This window comes from Syngnathus typhle, linkage group LG5 (assembly GCF_033458585.1).
Source record: "Syngnathus typhle isolate RoL2023-S1 ecotype Sweden linkage group LG5, RoL_Styp_1.0, whole genome shotgun sequence".
Taxonomy (NCBI): domain Eukaryota; kingdom Metazoa; phylum Chordata; class Actinopteri; order Syngnathiformes; family Syngnathidae; genus Syngnathus; species Syngnathus typhle.
In genome coordinates this window covers 5,739,148-5,758,350 of record NC_083742.1, presented here as the reverse complement: position 1 = coordinate 5,758,350, position 19,203 = coordinate 5,739,148, and the positions used below count along the sequence as shown (strand labels likewise).

The 19,203-nt window shown below is 40.7% G+C and overlaps 2 protein-coding genes across 3 annotated transcripts; both read left to right on the top strand.

The window, feature by feature from the left end:
- The first annotated feature begins 7,066 nt into the window (after positions 1–7,066).
- On the top strand, positions 7,067–13,143 carry LOC133154754 (VIP36-like protein). Of its 2 annotated transcripts, none has more exons than XM_061279734.1 (8): positions 7,067–7,284; positions 7,702–7,814; positions 8,011–8,128; positions 8,464–8,552; positions 8,837–8,998; positions 9,959–10,085; positions 10,165–10,298; positions 11,920–13,143. In XM_061279734.1, the coding sequence occupies exons 1-8, from the start codon at positions 7,137–7,139 to the stop codon at positions 11,941–11,943; spliced, it is 915 nt and encodes a 304-aa protein (XP_061135718.1). In that variant the 5' UTR covers positions 7,067–7,136; the 3' UTR covers positions 11,944–13,143. The 2 variants fall into 2 exon arrangements, with proteins under 2 accessions (XP_061135718.1, XP_061135717.1); XM_061279733.1 differs by having other exon boundaries at positions 7,068–7,284; positions 10,165–10,269.
- A 679-nt stretch (positions 13,144–13,822) lies between these two features.
- LOC133154650 (leukocyte surface antigen CD53-like) lies at positions 13,823–18,701 on the top strand. Its single transcript, XM_061279517.1, has 7 exons — positions 13,823–13,984; positions 14,107–14,295; positions 16,026–16,100; positions 16,320–16,430; positions 16,629–16,736; positions 17,865–17,948; positions 18,236–18,701. Exons 1-7 carry the CDS (start codon positions 13,922–13,924, stop codon positions 18,302–18,304), a joined length of 699 nt encoding a protein of 232 aa, XP_061135501.1. The 5' UTR covers positions 13,823–13,921; the 3' UTR covers positions 18,305–18,701.
- Positions 18,702–19,203: the final 502 nt, after the last annotated feature.

The following is a 19,203-nucleotide window of genomic DNA, read 5'->3' as shown; positions in this document are numbered from 1 at the left end:
ACTGTTTTGTTGTCGATGGTGCCCCTGACTAATTCTAAACCCATATTTAGTCCAAAATTAGTCGTGATCAATCGTGCTTTTTCAAATCTGTAGTATCTTTATATTTTTCAGGTGAGAGGAGTGTTATCCTCTGCTGTGATCACATCACCCCAACTTTGAATCATGTCAACCATTCACAATACACAAACACCACACCACAAGCACAGACTTGACATTCATACACCATTACAAACAAACTGTCATTCCACAACACACACATAAAAACATGCAATATTAAATTGTAAAAAGGAACCGTCCCTACGCAAAATTTTCTCCTCAATTAAAATTTCCCTTTTTTTAATTTTAAATCCAAAATTAATATCTAATTGTCTGGTCTCCTGTCATCTCATCGTTTGCCAATATGCATAATGCTGGAACATGATTTAACTCCCCATTTAGTTTGCTCACATCTCACACTTAAACTATTTGACACTTTGTGATGAGCTGTAACTTCAATATCTCCACATTCCCATATTTCTTCCACTAAACAGTTCCATTTGGCTTTCAGTTTAAATTCATCCCTCCAAATAACTACCTCTGGCAAAGAACCAACAATTTATAGAGCACTCCCTTTTACTGTTACCTTGTTCCCTCAGTCATCTTCTCACAAGCATAACTGACCCTCCTAAAAAATAATACCAAAAATAATGTTTAAAAACAATATACACAGCTTCCTCCTGCCACTTACGCTATCACCTTGAAGATTATCGTTCTCATTTTTGTTGATGCCAATTCTTAAAATTAAATGCTTACTTTTGATAATGGAGTCACGCTATATCACAAAGTGTGAAAACCTTCCACGCTCCCCCTTTCTACCTCTCAAAACCAATTAGAAGTATTTTTGCTGTCATGATCATCATTGTGGCCCTCACACTTATTGTTCCTGTACTTTAAATTGTCAATTTTTGTACATTTGAAGCCCTTTGAGACTTGCAACTTCTTCTACGAATTCATCTGATTCACTTCATTCCACTTTTAACACATTCCAAATATTCTAAATATTTATGATTTTCGAGAAATTTACAAATTTGAAGCCAATATTTCACCATTCATTCTTCATGGCACATTCAATATTTCTCGTTTTCTTCCACATAATTCCTCCAATTAACCTTCTTTCACTTTCCAATTCACCTTCTTTCACTTTCTAGATTAAAATTTCACATTTTCACTTTCAACATTGCGGTAACATTTTGCAAAATTTCCTTTTTCCCTTCTTATGCCTACCTATTCCTAAACTTCCCACTTGTGAAAAATTTCAAATTTTCAACTTTGAAATTCACGGCCAATTTTACAAAATTCTTTCTATATTTTCATCCATTTTCTGACCAATTCAACACGTTCCAAATTTAAACATAATCTTGTAGCATTCCCCGAATCTGTATTCAGCCTCTTCGCCTTCACACACAATTTCTCCCAAAATTACAAATTCTAGTTATTACTGTTAATCCTCCGTGACCCTCGTAAGGACAAGCCGCACCAGTAATGGATGGATGGATGGATGGTTAATCCTAAACCTAAATGCCTATCATGAAGTGTCATTTAAATCAATTGTTGCAAGGGTCATGTCACTGTATTTGTTATTTAAAGCCCTACTGTATCCTTTTTAAAAGTAGTGCCCTGTATTACTATTTTGCTGTCGTATGATTTATCATTATTAGTGCATCTTCACTGTCCATATCTATGTATTTTGTTTTTATCCCCGTTCTAGTGTCAATAAGCAGCCTTATTATTCCCTCTTTTATCAAAACTCCTCAGATATGTCCGCCCCAGCACCCAAACACACTTCCATCCCTTTTGTCCCACACTCCACCAACTTTGTAATGCTTCAGCAGTCTTTAGCAATGTGTCCAGTTTGACTTCATGTGACTCATGCAAGTCTTTAGCAGCCTCTCCTCTTAGATTCTCATGATGATGATTCAGGGCTGGATCATCCGCCACTCTCAAATGCCTCCATCTTGTCTTTGTTCTTTCAGTCCATTTTCTTTTTGATCTGCGACTGTGTGTATTCCCGCCAACTGTATGGTTTTTGTCCTGTGAAGAGCTGTGCTTGCCCCCTTCAAGCATGATAGCAGTTCCTGTTGTTCTCCCAAAGGTCAAAGGTGTCTCATGACCAGGGACAGTCCTCTGTTGATTTTGAGACAGCCAGTGGAGTAAGAGGACTCAGTTCAGGAATCGTGCCACGCGCTAGGGAAGAACACACTGGGACACAAATTTAACAAAACTATCTTTGTGTTATCAGTCTTCCTGTGTAGTATTTGTTCCTTACAGCCCAAATCTTCCTATTAACATTTTGTATCCTATCAGTTGCGCACACTCATCATCTTACTATCAAGCCGCCCTTATCAAATGCTTTTTTTCTTCTGAGCAATCCATCCACCCTACCCATTAACACGGCTAAAATCCTCGTTCCAGTGTTTATCATCAAATAAAGTTCCAAAATCCTTTGTAATAAACTGTAATGTAATTTAACAATTCACAACATATGCCGTGAATGTTATTGTTCATTCTATAGGTCATACAGCGCCTGTGTTCCAACTATGACATTCCTCTTTGATTTACCATCTCATAAGTTATTGTTGTCAGCAGCGCTAAATGATAGTGCTCGAAAGTGAATGCCTTATCGCCCAATTTAAAACACATGCCACATTTGAGCTAGTATTTATTCATTTATTTATTTGCCATCCTCATGTTAGCTGGCATATGTCAGAATTAAAATGTAATTTTGCTTTCAATTTTAAATCTTTCAAAACTGCTATATCCTTACTGCACCGAAATAAACTGTTAAATATATCTTTAAAAACAACCAAAACAATCTATGCTCCTGCACAGACTCTTAAAAGTGGCACCCAAATGCCAGATTACAAATCAAACCTCCTCCTTTACTCTCACATTTTTTGATAAAACAATCTACTTATCTAAACACTGTCATCACCTACTAAATTAATGGCCTGCAAATACAATGTTGTTGCTGTGGTCCCTCAAAACATGTGACTAAAATTTGGATAATTATTAACCCCCATCAATTGAGCAATTATCTCATCACTATTTACAAGTTAGCCCCCCTCTCTTCTCTCACTACTCCTCAACATTGTATCAATGTTGACGTCACAATCTGGCCAGGCCCGCACGTCCCGCTGGCCCCCACCCTTGCCGGTATGAGCCGAACGGGCCCCCTCCTTTCTTGAACATTCTCTGATCCATCCCATCTTCCTCCTCACACGCCCGCACCCACACATGTGCACATAAACGCACACACAGCGAGCGCGCACACAACCGCACATACACACACGCATCCGCACGGCACGCACGCCAATACACAAAGTGCTCGCACAGAGCTCAGACGAATGACGACAGACTGACAAAAACTTTTACAGAGATTACGCACATACACAGAACACACAGACAAAGGGATTCGAATCCATCTCTCATGTAGCTCACGATTTGCGCTTCCACATCAGCATACATTCCTCTCAATCTCACTCCATTCATTCCTCTCATCACACACACACTCCCCCCAATTTGGTTGCACATTTTGGATATTTTAGCGGTCTGGTCTCTCACAGGAGGAACTGTTACCACCGGATACTTTTTGAGGAGGCCTCACTTCTCCTCGGGGATCTCACAAGCACCCCAGCTATTTGAATGCGATCGTCACCGCACCCTTGTCCGCCACGACGAAGCACTAGGTCCCTGACCTATCCTTAGTACGCGCAAGTCCCTGACTTTACCGTACACGTTACACACGTAAGTTCCAAACTTATTCACCGTATATGTAACTTAATACACACGTACGTAAGTTCCAAACTTATTTACCGTATATGTAACTTAACTTCTTGCACACCTTATTTGATCTGAACGACAGTCTCCTCTTAAATTTCCTCTTTCAATTTGCAGAATTTCGACATATAGTAACAGGTATCCTGCTTACCTTATCATTGATGAGCTCAGGGTTTAGGAGACGTCGTACCAGCTCAACATTGTGCGCTTATTCCTTATTCCCAAACGGTACGCCGACCAGGAGACAGCTGTCCCAGACTAACTGTCCGATGACTTGGACACAGACCACGAGTTGTCAATAACCCTTCTCTTGACATCACGTCGGGGTCACCAAGAAACTGTTAGCATACGGATTTTAGCTATTGATCTGACTCCAAATTGTGATCAACACTTAACACAAGAATTGCTATGTTCTAATCCACACACTGGCGCACCTAACAATTTTGCGAGTTCGTTCTGTCAAAGAGAAGACCAGTAGATCAATCAGACCGAATTTACCAATTGTTTAATCCTGACAAAGCAAGCTAATACAGGCGCCTGGGTCTTGGGTCCTTAACACAAAAACTCGTGTGCCTTTGTGACCAGAAAAGACGAGACATTCTTCCGGGTTGCCCAGTTTTAAAGAAACACAATATGAATATTCAAACATGCAAAAGATTGTGTGATGATTGGTCGATGGTCGATGGTCATCTCCTCGTTTGGGTTTTCCCCTGGACCACAAAGACGAGTTGTTATTCGCGTTCCCCATCGGCCTTGAGATGTCCTCCCTGTCTGGACCTCCTGTTCCACAATACTTTGAAGAAAACAAATTCATGTAGCCTGCACATTCCTTTCCACTTATTAAGCGACCACACTACTACTAGAAATTATATTGATATTGTCAGGATTGAGGTGAGCCAGGGCGACCAAATGCAGCTTGGACTAGGATTTATTGAAGGGAAAGGGAGTGGGAAGGGAGTCAGGTGGGGAAACGAAGACACAAACGGGATAGAGACTCACGGCCAGCAAACAGACAGAAGTCTTCTTGGACACTTGGAAACTTGGACAAGGATAAAATTCTGACCGTGAGCCTCCAGACAGACCGTGGAAAACCAAACGACAGGAACACTGGGCGCGGACAGGGACGGATCACAGCAGTAGACACCGGCAGGGAGAAATACACGGGCAGGGCTTAAATACACAGGGTAACAAGAGGAACCAGGTGACAGACATTACGATAACGAAAGGGGTGTGGCCGAGGACGAATCATGACAGAACCCCCCCCACAAGGGACGGCTCCCGACGTCCCAAAATCCCCAAAACTGTCCAAGAAGGGGCGGGAGGGAACGGGGAGTCAGCCACACTGCCCACGCCTCCGAAGACCGACGGGATGACGGCCGCTGGATCCGCGCCGCCTGGTTTTGTGGTGGCCGCAGCATCCGCGCCGTCGGGACAGGGTCGGGGGTCGGCCGCTGGATCCGCGCCGCCTGGATCTGTGGCAGCCGCAGCATCCGCGCCGTCGGGACAGGGTCGGGGGTCGGCCGCTGGATCCGCGCCGCCTGGATTTGTGGCGGCCGCAGCATCCGCGCCGTCGGGACAGGGACGGGGGTCGGCCGCTGGATCCGCGCCGCCTGGATTTGTGGCGGCCGCAGCATCCGCGCCGACCGGACAGGGTCGGGGGTCGGCCGCTGGATCCACGCCGCCTGGATTTGTGGCGGCCGTAGCATCCGCGCCGACGGGACAGGGTCGGTGGTCGGCCGCTGGATCCACGCCGCCTGGATTTGTGGCGGCCGTAGCATCCGCGCCGACCGGACAGGGTCGGGGGTCGGCCGCTCGATCCACGCCGCCTGGATTTGTTGCGGCCGTAGCTTCCGCGCCGACGGGACAGGGTTGGGAGTCGGCCGCTGGATCTACGCCGCCTGGATTTGTGGCGGCCGTAGCATCCGCGCCGACGGGGCTTGGCTGGGCTTGGCTTGGCGTTGGTTTCTTGGGCTTGGCTTGGCGTTGGTTTCTTGGGCTTGGCTTGGCGTTGGTTTCTTGGGCTTGGCTTGGCGTTGGTTTCTTGGGCTTGGCTTGGCTTGGCTTTGATTTCTTGGGCTTGGCTTTGATTTCTTGGGCTTGGCTTTGATTTCTTGGGCTTGGCTCGGCTTGGCTTGGCTTTGGTTGCGGCTCGGCTTTGGTTGCGGCTCGGCTTTGGTTGCGGCTCGGCTTTGGTTGCGGCTCGGCTTTGGCTCGGCTCGGGCTGTGGCTCGGGCTGTGGCTCGAGCTGTGGCTTGGGCTGTGGCTTGGGCTGTGGCCTGGGCTTGGCTGACGGAAGCTGGTGGTGGAGGGGGGTCCAAGCGCTGGTCGCTGTGCTGGCCGGTGTCTTCTGTCAGGATTGAGGTGAGCCAGGGCGACCAAATGCAGCTTGGACTAGGATTTATTGAAGGGAAAGGGAGTGGGAAGGGAGTCAGGTGGGGAAACGAAGACACAAACGGGATAGAGACTCACGGCCAGCAAACAGACAGAAGTCTTCTTGGACACTTGGATACTTGGACACTTGGAAACTTGGACAAGGATAAAATTCTGACCGTGAGCCTCCAGACAGACCGTGGAAAACCAAACGACAGGAACACTGGGCGCGGATAGGGACGGATCACAGCAGTAGACACCGGCAGGGAGAAATACACGGGCAGGGCTTAAATACACAGGGTAACAAGAGGAACCAGGTGACAGACATTACTATAACGAAAGGGGTGTGGCCGAGGACGAATCATGACAGATATGATTATGTGTCTAACGGAGCCTTAATCAAATGTGTTTGCAAACTGCCGAAAGTACATTTCCCTTTACAATGAAGCCTTCAAAACTGCTTTGGCACCTGGAGACCAAGCATCCTGCATTTAAAAACAAACCTTAACCACTTCGGGTGTCATTGTCTCCGATTACGCCTAGATGGGACCGGCTCGTTTCTGAGAAACAAGCTCAGTGCTCCCACTAATTCAACGTAATGGTGAGTTTTATTTTTATGTTGTTTATACTTGTTTTATGCCAGTGGTATCATTTTTTTCATCGTATTTATATATTTATTATAAATGTATTATCTATTTATATAAATGTATTATTTATTTATCTATATGAAAGCCTGTCCGCGAAACTATTTCTGACACGTAACCGGTCCGTGGACCACTTCATTTCCGATTGAAGAATTCGTGACGTAACTCAAATGACATGTCTTCACTGTCCGCTAGGTGGCACTTCAAAGCTGGTTAGGAACTGAAACGAGAAGACGCGCGTCGTTAACGAGTCAGTCAGCCAGTTGACTGCATCAAGCCTTGACCTTTTATTTTTTTTCCCACACAATGTTTTCAATGTTTTATTTGAAAAACATGCGCGATTTAACATGTTTGTTAGCAGTACTTTATACTTTACGGCTGTCGATGGCTACAGACGGCCCTTTAATGGAGAGGTTTTTCAAGCGGGACTATTCTCTTGTACAGCCTTATAATGGTGAGTTTCACTTTGAATAAATAAGATAACGACTGTACTTGTCGTTATCTGCATCGGTATTCAAAACATTCGGTCAATACAGTCAATATCAGTATGAATTATTTCATATTTGATTGGTAGTAATTACCTTAGAGCAGGTGGTCCCCAATTTAATTATTATTTATTTATTTATTATTAATGACTCAGTCTCAACATCAAAGTTGGTTTAAAAATCGGAATAGGGAAAGTCAAATTAATACAGTTCAAAATTAAAATGACAATCATGCCCATTAAGAGTGCGTCCCATGATGAGTTCATGTAAGCGAATGTGGTTTTACTTAATTTGACTTTGATTGGTGTGATTTTGCAAACATGGCAGCACATAAGCTCTTTGTTTTTGAAGGCTGAGAAAAAAATCCCTTTGTGATGTCGTGTTAGGCTTCTCAAGCTATTCATCGTGGGATCTGAAGGGTACTGCTTTAGTAACAGCTGAATATGTGAGGCTCACCCCGGACCAGCCGCACAGACAGGGAGCTATCTGGAGTCAAAATGTAAGTCTGCCGAATCCACCCTACCATTCTGAGCATGCACTGGAAGCCAAATCATTTCTTAATTCTCAAACCTGTTTATCAAGAGCAAATACAAGTTCTGTCCATGCTTGAATTGAAACACAGTTGGAACAAATCTCCTATGTTCTGTCACAAAATCCTTAAATAACCTTTTGGTCTTTATTTTGTTGTCTTTTAGCCTTTACTGTTATACGACTGGGAGCTCAAGGTCCACTTTAAAATCCACGGGCGGGGAAAGACGTATATGGCTGGAGATGGTTTTGCCATTTGGTTAACCAAAGAGCGCATGGAGGATGGTAGGAGACTTAGATCACTTGCTAGTGTCAGTATCACGTGGCAAAATTGAGCAATTTTCATGCTACGCTTTGATGCAACTACTTTCAACTATTATCAATGGGTTATCAGTATATGGACCCCTTAAGAGTTTGTAAACAATGTGTCGTCATTTTGTTGGCGTGGCATAGCTGAAGGCAAAATTACCTAGCGTGTTTGCTTGACAACATTTTCAACAAAATGTTTACGCAGGAATGGATGTGAAAAACTCATTTGAATTTTCCGAAACGGCACCAGAGGACGAGATGAGAATGTTTATTACATAACTATAATATTGAACATTGTTATGCGCTTTCAGGGCATGTTTTTGGCAGCAGAAACAATTTCACTGGTCTCGGAGTATTTGTGGACACGTTTCCCAATTATAAATATGGATGGATGGATGATGTAAGTGCTTGCATTTTCTTTCTTTTTTATGGGTATCACCAAGGTCCGGGTTGATTTGGCCTAAAAGTAAAGAGTGATCTCATTTTAGGATACATTTATTCGTATGACCCTAAGGTGCTTATGTATACCAAAAAGGACATTTGCATCATGACCTGAAGTCAAAGTTCTATTTTTTGGACTAAGCATTCTCTATTATATGTGGAAACTGCTTTATGTTAAATCTTTCAGTTGTGTGTTTTTGATCTCAAGATAATGTTAGTAACTCATCACTTCCTCATTTACAGTGGGATTACCCTCGTGTGTCAGTGATGTTGGGGAACGGGATCCTGTCTTATGACCACGATAGTGACGGACGATCCACTGAGCTCGGAAGCTGCTCGGCTAAGGTTCGCAATTCAAGAGATGGCGCATTTATCCTCATTAGATACACCCAAAACAGATTGAAGGTATGAAACTCAATTCAAAGAAAGGTTTTTATATTTTTTCCTATGTACCGTATGCTCATCACATTCACGCTTTTCAGATCGAAAAGAAAAGTGGAAGTGGATAGCCAATGTTGTTGGGAGGAAATGGTCACTGAAGTCATTCATGTCACATAGTACTTTCTCCCTAACTTGCATTGTATTTTTTCTGGTAATTGCAGTCTTGTGACCAGCTTATATCCCCCTTCCCTTTTCTTGTCAGTCTGTTGGTAAAATTTAAGGGCACATTTGGGATGATAACTATGAGCTTACCTCTCTGGTATTCTACTCAGTCTGATTGATTTGGCAAAGTAATGTAAATGTCTTTGTTTTTTTTCTTTCGTGTCAAGTTGAATTAATTTATATAGCCCTTAATCACAAATACATATGGCCACAGTTGACAACATCCCCTGGTCTTAACTCCCAGGAGGGCAAGAAAAAAAAAACACAAAATCCCAACTGGGGGAAAATGAGAAACCATGAGAAAGAACTTCCAGGACGACCAGGTTGGATTGGATGCAGAGTGGGCAACATTAAACACACAACATAAAAACAATCGAAAGAAAAAGTAATGTAGATGTCCGTAGTCTGATGAAGCGCTGCAGAAAGATGCCCTCAGTCGTCATGGCAGTTATGGAATCCTGAATGCCATTTTCAGTTTGTGTGTCACCTAGCCCTCTCGGGGTCAGTACAGAGAACACGGCTTCAGCCGAATCGGTCAGCGTAGGTTGTGGAGAGTTATTATTCTTCCAATATATATTTTTTAAACATACACAAGCAATAAATTGATCTGTTACAATAAACATCGGATCAATTATACAATACATGTGTTGGTCTCAGAGGTTTTGGCTGAAACGTCCATTTTGTTATACAATACGTGTTAGAGGTTTGGGCGCTTTTGTTGCTGTCACTTTATGCATGTATGATTCCTTTTCGCCTTTGTAGATCATGACAGCTATGAGAGCTGTTGGTGGTGGTGATTGGATTTGGGAAGACTGCACCAACATTGCAGGTGTTCATTTACCTGCTGGCAATTACCTTGGGGCTTCCGCTGCTACCGGTGAACTCTCAGGTATGAAAGATAAATTCCGGTAATGATATGCTGGAGGACCAGGTTAGTGTTCATTATTGGTATATGCATGTTGATATAGATTACCATGACATTATCTCCATGAAGTTGTATGAGCTGACAGTTGACGGCGGCCCAAAGGAGAATCTACACACCCAGAGGAGTGACGACAAGAGCGAATTACAAGGTAGAAGAAACAGGCTTCTATTACCCAAGGTAGAAGAAACAGGCTTCTATTACCCTCTGTTCTCTGAGAGCTTTTAAATCATACAAACTGGATTCGGTTGAAGTTTGGAAATTGGGTAAAATGTAAATAAATAACAAAAAACAATGATTTGAAAATCCTTCTCAACCCATATCCAATTGAATACACTACAAAGACAATATATTTAACGTCTTTTTCATGGACACCGCTGCTTATTTCAGCAAGATAATGCCAAGCCACATTCTGCACGTGTTAAAACAGGGTGGCTTCAAAGTACAAGAGTCCAGGTTCTACCCTGGCCCGCTTACAGTTCAGACCTGTCTCCCATTGAAAATGTGTGGTGCATTATGAAGCGTAAAATGCGACAGGGAAGACCCCGGACTGTTGACCAACTGAAACGGTTCATCAAGCAAAAATGGGAAAGAATTCCACATGAGAAGCTAAGAGAATTAGTCTCCTCTCTTCCAAAATGTTTATTGAGTGTTATTAAAAGGAAAGGTGTTGTAACGAAGTGGTAAACATGCCCTTTCCCAACTTTTACTGCGCGTGTTGCAGCCATGAAATTCTAAGTTTAATATTATTTGAAAAATAAAGTTTGAGTTTGAGCATTAAATATGTTGTCTTTGTAGTGTATTCAATTGAATATAGGTTGAAAAGGATTTTCAGATCCATTGTATTTTGTTTTTATTTACATTTTACACAATTTCCCAACTTCAACCGAATCTAGTTTGTAGTTTGTACTCTGCTGGACTCACATTCTTACGATATTCATATGCAATTCCACCAAAGTCTTCACTTTCTGTAACAGAATTAAACAGCTGGGCAAGTTTGCCATTGAACATGACAAGTTCCCCCTTGTCATTGTCTCGCCATTGCTCTGATCCCAGCTTTCCAGAAAGCTTGAATTGTGTTACGTACAGTCTTCTGATCGATTTACCCCCCACTGGTCTACATATTTTACGTACAACGTAATGTCCTCTGATTGCTTCATCGGGTCTACATATTACGTCCTTGCGGCCACACAACATTTATAGATTTTGGAAGTCGTTCCACACAAAAGGTGCACCTTATTAAAAGGCCCACCTTCGGCATTTGAGAAAATTAAAGGCTTTTAAGTGTGCCTTATAGTGCAGAGATTACGGTACACGGCTCATACAAGAAATCGGGCATTGGCAAATAGGTAGAGCAGGTGTAGTATTTCAAAATAAAACCGTTCTGTGAATGCTTTGTTTTTTTAATTTATTAATTCATTCAACATATCACATATGTACAACCTGCAGAAATTTTCCCTCACTACACAGCTTGACATGAGTTGGACATTTAAAAGGCAAAAAACAAGCTCAAAATAACCTAAACTTGATAGAAGAGCCAAAGTCCCAAAATTAATGTCCCAAAAGTGATGAATGGGAATTAGGTGTAACTCTCCGCTCTCTTAATTTTGTCCCTGAAACATCTAACCTTGCCTTTGTATCTGATGAGCGAATTTCTAATCCTATCCATCCTTGTAACGCCTAAAGAAAACGTCATTTCTGTCACCTGTTTTTTCTTCAATGCCACTGTCTCTAAGCTCAGAACATCATGCAGCAGTCAGTTACTTGCACTGTGATAAGCGATGCCTAATTTTCTTTGCAGATGACTTCAAAGAGAAGCACATAAGTGGAATCCAACTCTTGACCTTGTTCTTCATCATCCTGGGCCTGTGTGCACTCGTAGCGGGTGGGTCAAAATTATACAGGCGCTGGGAGGAAAAGAAACGCAAACGGTTCTATTGATGGAAAATAAATCCAATGGATTGATGGAGCCCACAATACAAAAGTCATACAAGACCGTACAAGCTAATGACCACCATCACTAATAATGGGCAACGGTAAAATTAAAATCTGAAATGAGACAAGGCTGTTGCTCTTGTAGATTACCTAAAAAGCACTGGTCTGTTCCAAATACATTGTAAGAGGTTGATTTGTACGTACCTGCTTTCAGAATCTCCACCTGCCGAAATGCACAAGGCAGTCCAAACCTACCCTTGAATCAGAATCTGTGATACCGTGTAGCATGATTTTATTTTACATTCTGCTTACTACCGCTAACCACCAGGTGCCGCCAGCATCAAACCTTTGTAACATTGAACACCATTACTGCAAGGAAATCATGACAGTTCTTGAGATCCTGATTCACTGACTGTTTTTGCATTCAATGATGAGTGACTTGAGTTTAGCTCAAACTAAATGTAATTTATTCACAAATCCAATATGTTTGGGAATCACCCACAATCTTATTCAAAAGAGAGTTTTCGTTTGCGCCCACCAGCTTCTCACTAAAGCTTTACCCATTATTTCTTGTTGGTTTCATATCATCATAGTCTTATGTCGTCGCAATCAACTGTGAATTTCTGCTACACTTTTATTTTAATTTTTAGTTTTAGTTTTTTTTCTATGTTGTAGCGCTAATTACTTTGAAAACAGAATACTGTTGAATTTCTAATTTTTACTTGAAGTCGTAAAAGCTTTTTGAGGCAGCCATATATGTATTCTGAATGCACATTACCCTTTTGCTGTGGTATAGGGGCATATGATTCAACCAACACGCTGGAATAAATATACAGTAATTGTAGCAATTGCACCAATTCACTAATCAATAATCCTTAAAAGTCATTCCATCGCGATACATTTGTTTGTAAAAACTACCAGTGAATTTTCGTGTGTGGTGTGATACTTTTGAACTGCAGAGTTCTGGCTCTGGATGGACGTATTTTCCACCAGATGCAGCCCTCTGCTGGTCAACAATGAAAAGCAACATCACTGAGTTCTGTACACACGTGCGTCTAAGTATTTTGGAATAAATGTTCTTTTAATGAAACTCTTTCATTGTATGTGCATTTGTCTTTATTGGTTAACAGTCGCATCTGAATGATGCAACTGCGCAATTAAGCGTCAAATCAGGCTAAGTGGGGGCTGCTAACCTTGAACTTTATAAAGCAAGATCACTTTTAAGTTGGGTATTGCTTGAACAAAATAAAACCGTTATATGAATGTTTCCCCTTCCAGTGTTATTCTGAACGTTGCTCCATTTACAAGTCTTGTCAGTTTTCAACAGAATGGTGACAGTTAACATAAAACATAAAAAAATGTTATTCAAGTCATGAATTTACATTTTCTTGTTCATCTGCCATGCGCTTTAGCGCAATAATATTACGTTAACCTTACAGACAATTTTTATAAAATACAGTAGTGGAAACTGTTGACAAGAAAATATGTCAGCATTTCATTTTTTTATTTTTTTTTTATGAGAGGATGTTATAGTTTCAACTTGGATGTTGAGTTATGTTTTCAATGCAATTCTTGTGTTCATCCTATGGAAAATTGATAATGAGTATATTAGGTTCGCTCAATGACATTTGAGTGAACTCAGATATAAAGGAAGTTGAAACAAAGTGAACATATAAACTTAAGGAATAATGTGTAACTGGGCTGGCCTGAATAGGTCACAACTGCTCATTGTGTTTATGGCTCCGTGTCACCATATCAAACACTATTGTGGTGTAAACACAGGCACCAAAAGAGCAGTCTCTATTTTTCAGTCAAAAAGATCTCTGTTGCTCTGACTGAGCTAATCGTGCAATCCCACAGAAATAGGAATGGATCGCTCGTGTGTAAACTGCTTGAAAAACCTGATGGTGTTCCTCAACTTCCTGTGCTGGGTAAGTTTTAAAAATGGCAAGTTCATCCTGTGAATTTTCTGTTATTCATCAAAGTGAATTCAAACCCCAAATGGGATCGTCACATTTGTAACATAAGGTGTTGTTTTCTGTCTGTTCTGCAGCTATGTGGTGCATTTGTTGTTGCTTTCGGGATATTTCAAAGCATACACTCCAAGTTCGCATCTCTGGTCACAACTTTCTGGCCCATCTTCCCCGCCAACACGCTGGTGGTCACTGGTACTATTGTTACCTGCGTGTGTTATCTGGGTGTGCTTGGTGCCATGAAGGAGAATCGCTGGCTGCTCATCAGTGTGAGTTTGTCAAATACACTTCAATAATGTCATTAGTCAGTGCATGAATGAGTAATTTTGACACAAGTCACACAATAATTTGGGCAATGTGCTATTTGCAGTTTACACTGGTAAAACATCACAAACTATGTTCAAGAATGTTATTAGAAAATGAGATGTTACATCAACTTTTATTGAAGTACATGTTTGTGCCAAATTTAGGCCTGTGAATATTCTCGTTCACCTTGGTCATTTTTTCGGGGGTAATGATGAGATTGCAATTGGACTGTTTTGATTGTCTGAAAAAAAATGTCCACTTATTTGGTGAATAATAAATAACTATACACTGTTAAGCTCATCTACAAATTCCTGAACAGTAAATAAAATTATGATGAGTTAAATCAGGGATAGGCAACTTAAATCCTGGTGTGAGCCACATTTTTTTATTTGCGCCATAGTGGGGGACCAAACATGTTTGGGAAAAATGCTATTTTAAACATAACAAAAATACATGCATGTAAAATGTGTGCTTGAAGCAAAAAAAACCCCACAATATAGTTTTGTTTTTCCAGTGCAAAAAGCTCTCAAAAAATTACAATACAAGGACAGCTCAAAACTACTGAATAAGTTATCTGCAATTTGTACTGGAAAAAAAACATTGAAAACTAATATTAAAGTACTATGTCTGCCCTGTATATCACTTCAAATCTGAGAAAAAAAGATGAGGCATAAAAATTTAGGGCAGTATAATTCACATCAACTGCGGAACGGCTGCGTTGTGGTCTTCTCCGGAACGAGAAGATCCAGTAAGTATATTTCTAAACAAGTATATTTCTTTTTTTTCTTTTTTTTTTTTAATTCATGAAAACGTCTACAACCTGCAGACCTTCCATTTCAGCTAAGCAACTAGCTCGGCACGAGTCGGACATTTAAAAAGCAAAAAACAAGCTCGGAATAAATTTAAATACGACAACACAACACTATATAAACACAAAACGTACTTAACCACAGCAGAATAGCCAAACTCTCGGAAATAATCAAAAGCCTATCAAGTTGAACGAAAGGATAGCTATTGTTTAGAAATAGCTCTCTTTTACATTGTTATTGTGTAAACTCAACTAAGACCTGTAAGACCTGTAAGCAGAACTAAGGCATGTCTGCCCACAAGTGGCAATTGCTGATATTACAACTTAAAATCAGACTGATTAGTATCAGTCACATAGTCACAGTTCGGCAACCACGGATCTGTACAGTCTCGGATTTATTTTTCATTCTACAAGTATTCTTGCATATTTTTGATTTTTCCGAGGTTTCCTAGGATTTTTTCACACACGCCCCCCCCTCTCTTTTTGTGTGTAAAAGATTTATTGAGTATTTGTCAGTGTTTTTAAAGATTTTGTGAGGACTGTAAGAAATAAGACAAAACGTTTTATAATTTTATTTTTTAATTCATCAATGTGTCACTCAAGGCTGCGGACCGCCATTTGCCCATCTCTGAGATCAATAAGCATCGTTATTGTTAACACCCAACACATTAAATCTAGAGGGGAAAAGTTTCGGTTTACGGTCTGTCAAACTCACACCATCACTTTGTGACCATGACTTCAATAATACGTCACTCAAATTTCTACATTTAGTTTGTCATCCGTTCAAACAGTTACACCTTTAGAAAAAACCTTGTATATAGATTGAGTTAATGTAGTATAATTCTATTCACTATCGTATCTGAATATGATTTTGCCCATTTGCAGTTTTTCCTCCTGCTCTTCATCCTGATGCTGATAGAGCTGGCCATGGCTTGTGTCTTCCTGGTTTACAGCAGAGTGGTAGTAAACTGTTTATATTGCACATCTGCCAACATGCATAACAACAGCTTGAACTGTCAGTAACCTATCATCATCGCATCACTAATTTTATTTTTTTGGTGGGAAACGTTCATTAAGCCATCATGTAGCGATTGTTCTGTTCATGCCTGTGGGCGATCTTTGTTCACTGTCTGAAGAACTGGGATATTGCAAATAACATAGTTTGTGTCCACTGTACAGATAGACTCATATTTTGAGAAAGACCTGAGACAAAGTTTGGAGATCTACAGGGAGTCAGGTCCCGGAGAGAACCAGACCATTAAAGAGGATTTTGATGCTGTCCAGCACCTGGTAAATGACTCTGTTCATCTCTACACTTAAATAGAACTTTATTACTGTATGGGCATCTTGATGGGCCTCATGTTACATACTCAAAATGTTGAAATGATATGAATATCAAATTCCCTCTGCCCAAATCAATGGTTTTGCTCAGCATTAGATTTTGATTTCTTTATTTTTGTCTCTGTTTCTCCCTCTCTCTCTTTTCAGTTTCGGTGTTGTGGCGTACACGGTGAGGCAGACTGGATGGGTCATGTTCCCATCTCCTGTTGTGTCCAGGATCCCTGCAACTCCCTTATCCACACCAACTGGCCAGAGGTTGCCCACTCTCAAATTGATTTCAAAATAGCATTTTATTGTACAAGACATGCACATTCACAATTGACCTCAGATGTGGACTGGACTACTTTGGTTCCCTGATAAAAATCCATCCCCAGAATAAAACAACTTTGTGTCAAATTTGGACCCAAAATGAGATATTATGCCAATTGTTCCCAAGATGTAAGACACCGTGGCATATTTTCTGTAGAAGGATATGATACATAAATGCCCCTTTTCTAGAATACCTAATGCTAGATCAAGCTACAGAAGGTGCCCAAGGAACACTTTGAAAAGACTTGATAATGTAAATATTTCACATTCTCCCTGACCTGACCTGAATTTCTATTCCTTTCCTAATTTTGGCACTGTGATTTATCACTAGGAATACTTCACAGTGGAATACAAGGCCTCAACCTTTCAACATGCCTGCACAACTTCATAGACACAACTTTTATTTCCTTTCGGGTGCATCGTTAAACAGTATAGTCTTTTCACTTCTCAGACAAAACACAAATCTGAAAGTGAATCTAGATAGTACATGCCACACATTTGAATAATTTATGTAAACAGACCTGCAATTGGCAGGCAACCAGCGCAGAGTTTGCCCTCTCGCCCAAAGTCATCTGGGATAGGCCACTCATGACCCTGGTGAGGACAAACTGGTACAAATGGATTTATGGATCGATTTGATCCGACACTCATGGGCTAGAAAGCCATGTGGTAGCCACATGCTCCAATACTTTTGCTCACATTAAAAATGGAGCCAAAGTGTTGCCTCCCAAGACGTGTATCAGATTCCGGCACCCCGGTAATTTACTGTTCTTTTTTCAAAGTGTTACTGTTAAATATTCATCCCCACATGTAAATTAACTGTTAATGTTTGATTAAGAAGATGTATGATGTATGATATATATACAGCATGTACAGTATATGTGATGTATAAGTCCCGTAATTTTCGGACTATAAGTCGCGTTTTTTTTCATAGTTTGGTTGGGGGGGCGACTTATACTCAGGAGCGACTTATAGTCCGAAAATTACGGTAAGTGTCTATTCATTGTATATCTTGTTGCTTTGAGTCCTTCTATTCTTTGAATTTTGGAGTTCAAGTTCATTCTCTTATTTCAGGGTTGTCTCATTAAACTGAGAGACTGGTTTGCAGGAAACTATCGGAGCACCGGAGCAGGCGTTGTCACTCTCTTTATCATCCAGGTGAAGTAACTTCAGGTTTTTATTCACAGCTAGAAATTTTAATGATTGAACTGCGTAATTATAATTTGCTGCAATATGTTAAAATGTTGAAACACTTTACTTAATGGACAGACAGGCAGTAGGTAGGGTGCATGGACAGAGACAAACAGATAGATGGACCTCAATTTTCTCATAATACTAGTTAGTTATGTGGTACTACAAACATGTGTTTTGTTTTCATCTCAATGTGGTTTTGAATGTCATTGATTATTTTGTTAATTTTATGTCATGTTTCATTCTGCTTGCAGTTCCTTTGTCTGTGTTTTACCATCCCACTGTTTTGTCACTTTGGTCGAAATGGGCTGGGCTACTTGTGAAAAGGACGCATTGCCAAAGTCACAATGATTTCTCAACGACTTATCAGTATTTAACGTGTTGGTCTTTGCTAAATGCCTCAAGAAGTAGTCGCAGTTGCTCAAGCTTTGTCCACATTAGTTCTTGCAAATGTTTCCTTCTGATACTTTTTATTTTTATTATACATTTCAAAATAACTTTTTCTTTATTAGATTGTATATTTCCACAAACTTGTTCATCTGTTATTGAATGTTGTAAGAATTGATTGGTTTACCCCCAATAAAGAAGCTTCTATGCTAATCAAGGGGCCATAATTCACCACCGGACTAGGCCATTTATGCGTACTGTTACAATTACAACTTATCTCAGCTCTGATATTCACAAACTTTAGCTGAAATAAACAATTCTGTCGATTTCAAAGACCTCTCATCCAGTATTTTACCCGATTGATTTTAATTTGAATTCTAATAAATGGCTGTTTGACTCAAGCCCTGCATTGCTTCCCATAGAAGTTCAAAAGGTAAAGAAGAACTAAAAGGCACGAGTATTAAGCATTGGAATTGTGTCTGAATAAGTCATGTACAATAACTTTCAAATTATTGGGGCAAAATACACTTGGAAAACAAGGGTTGTGCTTATCTAACCATAACCCACTGTAAACCAGTCTTTAATTATTTTTACAAGGTAATATTCTCAGAACTGTAATCACAGTCACCAGAACAGCCTATATCCTGTTGGAGTCCTCATTCTCATTTTCAAGAATGTTTTCACACAAAGTCAAATTTGAAAGAGGAATTATTTCCAGAAAGGTTTGGAAGGAGTTAAAATATCAGTCGGAGTGCTTTTCCACATCTGGGTATTTTGCCTAACTCTGTTTTATGGTCCTCAGTCTCTGTGATGATTCACATGCAAATAGAGGTAG

Bases quoted from the DNA above. Each gene is read 5' to 3' on its own strand.
- LOC133154650 (XM_061279517.1), top strand. From the start codon at position 13,922: ATGGATCGCTCGTGTGTAAACTGCTTGAAAAACCTGATGGTGTTCCTC. The intron at 14,296-16,025 runs GTGAGTTTGTCA...GCCCATTTGCAG, and splicing joins ATCGCTGGCTGCTCATCAGT to TTTTTCCTCCTGCTCTTCAT. The intron at 17,949-18,235 runs GTGAAGTAACTT...TTCTGCTTGCAG, and splicing joins TCACTCTCTTTATCATCCAG to TTCCTTTGTCTGTGTTTTAC.
- LOC133154754 (XM_061279733.1), top strand. From the start codon at position 7,137: ATGTTTTCAATGTTTTATTTGAAAAACATGCGCGATTTAACATGTTTG. The intron at 7,285-7,701 runs GTGAGTTTCACT...ATGTCGTGTTAG, and splicing joins TCTTGTACAGCCTTATAATG to GCTTCTCAAGCTATTCATCG. The intron at 8,999-9,958 runs GTATGAAACTCA...TCGCCTTTGTAG, and splicing joins ACACCCAAAACAGATTGAAG to ATCATGACAGCTATGAGAGC.